This window comes from Macadamia integrifolia, chromosome 6 (assembly GCF_013358625.1).
Source record: "Macadamia integrifolia cultivar HAES 741 chromosome 6, SCU_Mint_v3, whole genome shotgun sequence".
NCBI classification, from domain to species: domain Eukaryota; kingdom Viridiplantae; phylum Streptophyta; class Magnoliopsida; order Proteales; family Proteaceae; genus Macadamia; species Macadamia integrifolia.
Genome location: NC_056562.1, coordinates 35,555,006 through 35,564,262, shown reverse-complemented (window position 1 = coordinate 35,564,262; position 9,257 = coordinate 35,555,006). Strand labels below are relative to the sequence as shown.

Genomic DNA, 9,257 nt, shown 5'->3' with positions numbered 1-9,257 from the left:
AAAAAAAACCCGGAGGATTAGAGATAAGAAAAAGGAGAGGGTTTTTGTTATGCAGCATATGTGGAAGGCAGTCTCTCCTGGGGTGAGTTGACAGCGCCTTATGACTTATTTTGACGACTTTTATCACCAATCTTGATTAGATCTCAATCATGCTTTCTTTAGTTTTGGGTCAGCCAGAGGGTCAGGGGAAGGAGTTCCAAGGGTCCACCCAGCATTGGTATGAAGCCCACTGCAATTGGATCACTGCCGTCTGATCCAACATGCAATTTGTATACATGCTTGAATTGATGGTTGTCATCCTCCCCCACCATGTCTCCGTCGGGCTACATCTCTTGTTGGGAGCCGTTGAGTTAGGACCAAAGTTATTGAAATTGGAAATCGGGTATGAATCGGTCCTGGCCAATTCCGATCTGGATTGGATTGGATTGGATAGGGTCCCAAAACCCTAGAATCAGCCTCTCAGATTTAAAAACTCAGTGATACCATGACTATAATACCAGAATTGGCAATGTTGAATTGGCTGGAATTGTCTCCCGTAGCGGAAACAGTGGTTAGTACTTGGGAGTCTGTCGATTCTTGTTCATGTTTTTTCGGACTGAAATTTTTGCTGAAGGTTGTCACGAAAACGAATGCATCCCAGAGATCATGAGTTTATCAAAGGTGACGATGGCTAGGCAGGGTGGTGTACGGCCTTAACCTCAGGCATGGTTTAAAACATGGGGAATTGGATTGGTGGGATGGACGATTCGGATCAGAATCTGCTTGGACTGATCTTGATTCCAATTGATTTGACATGGCCGATTCATGTAAGAAACCCTAGACTTGCCGAGTTTCATATCTGAGGGCTGATTCTAGGGTTCTTGGGACTGATTCTGGCTGATATTGATCCGATCTGGATTGATGTCTTGAGCTGCTGGATCCCAAGGGGGGGGGGTGTTTGGTAAAGAAAAACCATTTTAGAATCAGTTCTAGAAATGGGTCTGCAGGGAAATCATCTCACGTTTAAGAAGTTAAAACTAATTGGATCTTTCACTCCAGACTTTTTCTCTCTAAATAATGAGATTTTTCTCAGGCCTGTTGCACAACTAACAAAATGGAAGAAAGGAAGATAAATGCTTGGTACTAGCGTACTACTGCTAAAAAAACCATTTATGCGTTTTATATTAGAGTATGGTGACTCGTTCACAATTTAGGTCATGTGTAAGAAGCATTCATGGCATGGTTCAAAATTTCATCGAAAATTTTAGAAAATTCAGTGATTTTGAGAGGCTGAGAAGAAATAACAGGCGAATTGAAGAATCAGCAGTGTTTCGGAAAAATTTTCAGTCATGTCTACATTGTAGGCAAAAATGCAGTGTGTTGACAAGATTTCGGTCATTTCTACATTATAGACAAAACTGTACTGTTTCTACTTCGGTTGTTTCAGTCAAGCTGAAAACCAGAATTTCGGACTATGATTCAACGAACTTACCCCACCGAAACACCGCCATGCTCACCATTACAATGTATATCTCATGGTTATCTCCCCCCGCAACTGTATGCCAAACCAATACCAGTGGTGCCGTGAAGAGTAACCCAAGCCCAGCAGCTGTGGGAGATCTTCGTGATGCACGCCAGCCAAGGGATTCTGGGCTACGAGGGATTTCTAGTGTTGTCAACAAACTTGGGTTGCCGAACTGGTTACCCACACGAGATCATTCTTACTAAACTAGGATAATGGCATTCTATATATGCTCTCTAGTGTCTTAATTTGTTTTTAACTGAAACCGTTAGTGATTTGTTTCGATTTGGGACGGCTTGATTATTCCTACTTCTGAGGTCATTTTGCCTTTCTTTTTTTACTTCTAATGTTGTTTGGAGGCTATAATTAAATATGCAGGAAAAAAAGTGGGGTGGTAACTTGTACAAATGTAAGCTTAAATGTACAATTTGGTAGATGTAGGGATTTAAGAGTCTGCATATGAAGTCCAATGGATGGATGCAAGTCCCAGCTTTTACAGTTTTAACAGTATTCAGTCTGGTCTCTAAAGCAAATCATTATTCCCTTGAATCCCTTTCTGTCAAAACTCAAAACAGTATATTACAACAAATATACATTCAAAACTCAAAAAGACACAGAAACCAACTCTGTACAGGATGACTTCCAGATTACTACAGCTCCAAGAAGGCTTTGAGCTCAAATATCTCTGCATTACAAAGGACCTTCCGACAGAATACATAAACAAACACTATTACAGGGAAAGTCTTTAGACCAATCTGCACCTAAAATGCTACTTCTACCTAGTATGCCAAACCATTCAAAGTACATACATACAAGCAGCGCATCTTGATTTTAGAGCAAGTGATTGTTCCACCTCTGTCCAGATATTTTTTTTGCCACCTTGCAATGTCAGCAAAAGCTTGTGCAAAAATTTTCTTACCAAATGAAGGAGCACCGACTCATCTGCATAAATATGCTGTTTGTACCACCAGATTTATTCTTCTGTGTCAATATCATATGATGAAAGCAACCTTCTCTGCATCAATAGAAGAATTAGATTCATATGCATACCAACAATAAAGAAAGGTTGCAACATATATTTTATTTGATTCCAGAAAAATGAGGAACACTTTTTACTACTAATGTAAGCAAAAACACCACCAAGAAGGAAGTAGTGGATTGACAGGTAATACAAACATGCAAGAGAGATTTTCACAAAATGGAAGAGTTGTCAGCAATAAAGACCCCAGATTGATGACCTGAAGTCTAAAGCATCGCCAAGTAGGTTCAACAGGTAATCTGGTAAACAAGTGCCCATTACATCCCTAGCTTCAATATCTTGCTGATGGGAGCTGAAGATGCTCTTTTACAGTTTCACACGTGACATACTAGACTTACTAACTGCAAAAAGATGATAGGACAAGCATCTTGTAGACAACGAAAACAATAACATCTACACCTTGCAGTAAATCTTCAGGAAAGGTCACGTTGCAATAGAAGAAGCATGAAAGAAAGACAGGGTAACATCTAGCAAATCTACATATTATATGGTCTTTGGGATTTCAACACCATGAGCACTTTGAAGCCCAAAGTTTGACATAAAAGATGCAACTGATGGGCTTGCTTTTCCCAGAATAAAGAGTTCAAACACTACAAACCATGGTGTGCAGCACATTAAACCCACTACCCCATTTAACACTGGCTTGTAAGATCCCAAACTGAGACTGAAAAGTTTGGCACCATTGATGTAGATGATACTCTTCAGATATTTGATAAGAGTTCTTGGTTCCTGCAAAGCCCATCAACGAAGCGTTTTCTTATATGGCCCAAATTTATGTGCACTTGGGATAGAGCCCAAACCTTGTGGTCAGGTCCCCAGTCCCATGCTTACAATCAAATTTCACCCTAAATAGAGTTTGCCAAGTAGCAAAATAGAGCTTTGAAAAATTCAGAGTCAGGATAGTGCACACTAACAGCCAGCTACCACTAGACATGCATGGACATACATGATGATGCATGCAAATACAAGGGGGTATGTGATTGAATTAGACTCTGAAATTTGACATGTGGCTGATCCAGACCACGTCCTCTCTATCCAACAATCGGAATAGGTACATCATCTTTCCACGTAAACAATGAGAGGGCCATGCAGGAAGCCCTTCCTACTTGAGCCGCACAAAAGCTTTTTTTCCAATTGATAACACTGATAACTTAGTAACTACATCACATGTACAAGAGCATGATAAATAAATAGGTTCCATCACCAATTCAATCCATAAAATTATTCATGGCAGAAACAGAAGCATATGATGATTGCCCCCAAAGAAAAGAGAGAGAGAGAAAGGGGATCAGTGGAAGAAAGCACTTACATGATCCTCAAAATCAGGGCTCGACAGATTGATGGAAAGGTTTCTCATCAACAGCAACACCTGTATGGTGGCAAAAAAGTAGGTTGCATTAAAATACAACAGTTCATGAAGATATCTCCATACATGTACAGATTTCAGGTAACAAATAGAGTAGTGATCTTTCAATTCTGCATGCATGAAATCAAGAAATAGAATTCTAAAATCTAATCCACTATTTAATTTGTAGTTTTATTACCAATATATATTCCTACAGCGCGAATTAAGAGTTTTAATTGCACTAGATTTAGTAATGTAAAATTCAGTATTGAAACAGCACCTCAAACCCCCAATTTAATAAGCAAGTGTTTTCCCAGACTAACCAGTATCACCATTCAGCATGATTCACTGTATAGACATCCTACGTTGTACATTTAGAATGATAAAAATGGTATAGAAATTTAGAAGATTTACAGTTTCAATATCAATTGGATCCATCTCCCTTAGCTTCTGCAAGTGGCCACTAGTGTTCGGGTCAAAGACATTTCCAATGAAGCTATATACTTGAGCAAAGTCTGGCATAGCTGCAACCAAAAGGAATACATCAGAGAAAATAATGCATCTAATTAAAATAGAACCCTGAATAGTGGCAGAAAATAAAGAAACTGAATGCCCCCAGAATATATTAAGCAAAATGGGGAATGGGAGGGGGGAAGGGATGATATATATGTCAAGAGAGAGGAATGCATAAGCAAGCAGATAAGTTATGAAAGTATTGAATATGTCATGAATAATAGTATGCACATACAATTTAATTGAAAAACAATAAACATAATAACAAGAACCAAGCACCAGAGTGTTAGATAACTACAAATTCTTACACATTTGGTAGCATTCATTTCTTAAGCTAGAAATTATTTCAGAAGAAGCAATGTTGTCAACAGCAGAGGTTAAAAGTTGGAGAATGTGATTTTTAATGCCAAACAGCACATCCGTTTTAGATTTAAGATGCATTTGTACATGCAACTTTCCTGTGGGTGGGCAAATTGTAGTTTCTTAACCTTGGAACAGAAGCTAAGATTCTATTGGTTTAAATGTAAAAAAAATTAAAATGATTTTCAGTAAGATTAGGTAGCCAGTGGTGGTTTGACACATCATATCACTTGTCCAAAACTCAGTTGATACCTAGGACTCATATAAACCTTCTTTTTCCTCCCAGAAAATGACAAGAAGCAATTCTAAAATGTGTGTCAATGCCCGCAACATATGTACATTATAATATTTTTACCTTTGGCTTCATATAAATTCCGTATAATCAAAACAAATGAATCACAACAGTAAAAAATTGAGAAACCATTTACACTAGTAAGGACCATGCCCCATGGATCACCAGGTTTTGGGATCAAGTCCCACCTTCACCCTCTCGTCTCTTATCCCCCTCCTCCCCCACCCCCCCGCATAATAAAAAAAAAAAAGACCCCAAGTGAATCTCATTATGTCAATTTGTAAAGATCATCTGGTTTGCTCACAAATATGCTACTCATAATAGTACCTCTCACTGGTGGACCTTGATTCCCTTGATCAGCTGTTTCACAAGTTTGCCACATCCTTTGAGTACTCTCAGTGCTACTGCAACAATTATTTACAACTGTAGGCCCTGCAGATCCCATATCATCTGAAAAATAACATCAAATCAAAATATGATTTTTGAAAAAGAAGCCACTGACTTTGAAAGAACTATGTTAATTAAAAGAAAAATAAATAAAAAGGTAACAGGTAAGAACATTGAAACCTTTCGCTACATTGGACATACTGACTGGTGGAGCAGAACCGTGAGCCCATGAAGATGTGGTTGTACTCGTAATAGGATTTCCAAGCATTGACGATGAATCTGGCATGAGAACATATCCCGGTTCGAGCAGAGCAGCTGAAGATTGAAATGCTCCTGCCACTTGTGAGGGCACTGGAGCTGCAAAAATTCATGGAACATGCAAGAGCTGAGAGGACTTAATTAAGACATTTAAATAGGAAGAGAAGGTAAAATAGAACTGAACTATCCTAACCATTTTTAGAGGCTTTCTGTGGGTATGGATGAGCTGCTTTTCGCTTTGGCCGAGGGGGAGGAACATGCTCACTTGTTCCATTCTTCTGAATCTTCAAAAAATACTTCTGTGCATGACTCCGTATCTGTAAAGTTCACCCTTTAATATCTAAAACGCAGTCAACATATCTAAGCAATTTACGCAGTCAACATATCTTTTCATTAGTAGATTGAATGCCCAACAATATCGCAACAAACAGAACAGTGTAAGAGAGCATATTTGGTCAGCAACCTAGTAAGCAATGGAACAAAAAGCAAAAGATATTAAACCAATCAGAGAACAACACCCCCCCCCAAAAAAAAAATAAAAAAAAAAAAAAAAAAAAAAAAAAAAGCACACACACACACAAAGGAAGAAATGATAATAAAGAACATTTTCTATTCAAATTGTCTGATGGCATTATGGAGTTAGCTAGTAACATGTGTCATTGTTTCGTAATGGGTAATCGTTAAGATGGTTGGTTCATGGGACAATTAGGATTCTCTAGAATATATTACAGTGATCAACAAGTCCATTGCCACCCCTCCTCCTCATTCTAGTCAGTGTCCAAGCTATGAACGAATAGACAGCAAAGACATTCAAAACTGGTTATCCTTACATTACTCATTTTCTCTACATGGACAGAAAGTGCTAAACATTTGACAGGTAGATAATTTTAACAAGAGGGGGTGCATGCATTTTGAAGTTACCTGGATGACAGTCTTTGACCCAACAAATGCTTCTATTTTCTTCCAGTCACGATCAAAGCTGAAAGAATGATACACGAACAATAAATATTATGTATACTTTTACCACCCCTAATATAAGAACAAAATCTGAAAGGATTAAGCCCCTTTTCTTCAGGGTGTGTAATACAATCTCAACCTGGAATGAAGCTCACAAACAAAATCATTCCTGACTCATCAATGATTATATTCACAAAATTTTCACTAATAAAAGGTCAGAACGGTGGCAGTAGGATGTACCATGCTAAAGAGAGCTGAACTGTGTAAATCAGATGTTCAAATTGGAAATCCTTGACAAAATTATAATAACTACAAGGAGTCCATATCGAGTTGGCCTTGAATGATTTTGTATACTCTGAGTAAGTTGGCCTTTGAATGATTTTGTATACTCTGAGTACGGAACTCAACTCTTTTTGTTTTTTTGGTGGAATTGAATGTAACAAGCAAATCAACTCAATTTAGCGTTGTACACTTGTACCAGCTATATAGGGTCAACGACAGGACCCCTGTTTGTCCATTCAACTCTAGAAAACTAACAAAATTCTAAACCAGCTCTACAAGCTCTCTGTGTCGAAGTAAAGAACAGAATTCGTTGAGAAAAAAAGAAGAATAAAACATAAGATGAAACTTCAGTTCGTCATTGGAACTCGTTAGACAGTTCCAGATCAGCAATCAGATTTTGAGTAGTCTAAACTTACCAAAGTCATTAACAAAAGAGTATTATAACGACATGCTTCAAATCAGAAGCTTGAAATTCATTTTAGTACGGTGAAATATTTGTTGAAACCATTTGATGAACCAACAGATTGGCAGATGAATACAAGTTCTGCAGTTAGGACAATGGAATCTGCTAACTCTCACGCCACATAAACCCAAACCCTAAACATCCAAAAACCCAATCAATTTACAATCTTAAGCAGGTACGCGGAAAACGCAGGTATGTGCACGTCAGTTTGTACTCGGCAGCCACAACTGAATAGCGGAAAAAAAAAAAAAAAAAAAACCCCACAGAATCTTAGACTAAGACCAATTGATATCTATCAAATCCGCGCTCCATAAGCACACCGGGCTGCAACACCTAAAAAAATGCTTCGCGGGTAATTTAAAAAAAAAAAAAAAAATCCGCCGCAATTCTCATGAACCGAAATGAAAATCATTGGGAGATGTGGCGAGAAAAGAAGACCGAATCCATCTGAAAGCCCAATTCGATACCAATGGATAAAAAGCAAACTGAAAATACCAAATTACGAATCCCCAGCACATATTAATCAAGAAAAAAAAAATGGGTCGAGGTAACGAACAGTTGAAGAGCTTCAAGGAATTTGTCGTGCTCTTGCTCGGTCCAGCTCTCTCTGGATTTGGTGATTGTATAGGGCTTCCTAATCTTCTTGGAGGGATCATCGGATGAAGCCGTTGTCGTGGTGGCGGTGGTGGCTGTTGTAGTGGTAGTTAAAGAGCCGATTCCAGGGAGAGTCATTCCCGTTGGATCCAAGTAGAAAGCTTCTGTTGGAATTGAATTTCCGGAAACCATAAGCTACGCTTCTTCTCTGGTTTCCCTCGCGAGACTTTGTTGCTTCTACCTCTTCTCACCTTCTACAGTTTCTTCTTCTTCTTCTTCTTGTGGTTCACTTGTTAAGTTGTTGGTCAGATTGGAAGATCGTGTTGAGGTCGTGACTCGCAAGACAGCCATAGCCCACTTTTTATATAGACATTAATAATAATAGAAAAAAATCTGTGAAAATTGACTCTTAAAAGTAAAATAAGAGAAATGGTTATCTCACCAAGCGGCATTGAGGAGACGAGGAGTGCACCAATGAGATGCGAGATCGTTAGATCAGTATCGGTTGGATCCTCGATCCAATCCCGCTACAATGGTGTGGCTCAAGGGATTAAAGAAAAAATAAACAAAAAAATCTTTATTAAAAGGCAAGAAATGCTGATAAAAATAAATAAATAAATAAATTGAAAAGCAAGAATAAATTTATCCAATACTATCTGATCCAACCGATGCCAAGAGGATCAAGACTAATTCTAAGATTCTAAATCTTTGGAGGATGGAATAATTTCTTACACAAGGGAGCAAAGAAATCATTTGAGAGAGAGAGAGAGAGAGAGAGAGAGAGAGAGAGTATATCTTCCTCTTGTGACTCAAAGAATGAAAGCAATCTAATACATAAGGTTTTCGATACTACAGAGTTTACGAAGGCAAATGTATACAATTTTACTCCTTGTTTTGCTAGGTAGGCTATTTTCAAGTATTTTTCATAAAATAGAAAAAAAAAATTTAGATAGAAGAGTAGACTTTCTAAACTCTATACCGGATAATAAATAAAGAAAAGAAAAACATAATAAAAAAAGAAAAGAAAAAGTAATTCTGACATGGTAACAATAAATACAATGTATGTGTCTTACTCTTTTTTCTTTTTTCGAATTTTTTGGTAAATAATCATGGTATTTATAGTTTCATTGAAGGTGTTTACTATTAAAAACTTTGATGACGAGCAACAACCAAATAAAAATATAGCGATCAAATCATCAAACCATGCAATATAAGATGCCTTCACCTATGAAACAAATAATTTCCTATATTGGACATTTCTATCTA

At 37.8% G+C, this 9,257-nt stretch overlaps 1 protein-coding gene across 1 annotated transcript; it reads right to left on the bottom strand.

Moving 5' to 3' along the window:
• Positions 1-2,018: 2,018 nt before the first annotated feature.
• LOC122080876 (protein REVEILLE 6-like) lies at positions 2,019-8,344 on the bottom strand. The gene is made up of 8 exons (XM_042647750.1): positions 7,954-8,344; positions 6,617-6,674; positions 5,889-6,012; positions 5,618-5,794; positions 5,378-5,500; positions 4,300-4,409; positions 3,850-3,909; positions 2,019-2,516 (listed from the first exon to the last, which is right to left on the bottom strand). Exons 1-8 carry the CDS (start codon positions 8,181-8,183, stop codon positions 2,475-2,477), a joined length of 924 nt encoding a protein of 307 aa, XP_042503684.1. The 5' UTR covers positions 8,184-8,344; the 3' UTR covers positions 2,019-2,474.
• Positions 8,345-9,257: the final 913 nt, after the last annotated feature.

Excerpts from the sequence above, each read along its gene's own strand:
- LOC122080876 (XM_042647750.1), bottom strand. The coding sequence starts at position 8,183 with ATGGTTTCCGGAAATTCAATTCCAACAGAAGCTTTCTACTTGGATCCA. Across the intron at positions 6,013-6,616 it reads GGTCAAAGACTGTCATCCAG|ATACGGAGTCATGCACAGAA; the intron begins GTAACTTCAAAA and ends TGAACTTTACAG. Across the intron at positions 5,795-5,888 it reads ACAGAAAGCCTCTAAAAATG|CTCCAGTGCCCTCACAAGTG; the intron begins GTTAGGATAGTT and ends GAATTTTTGCAG.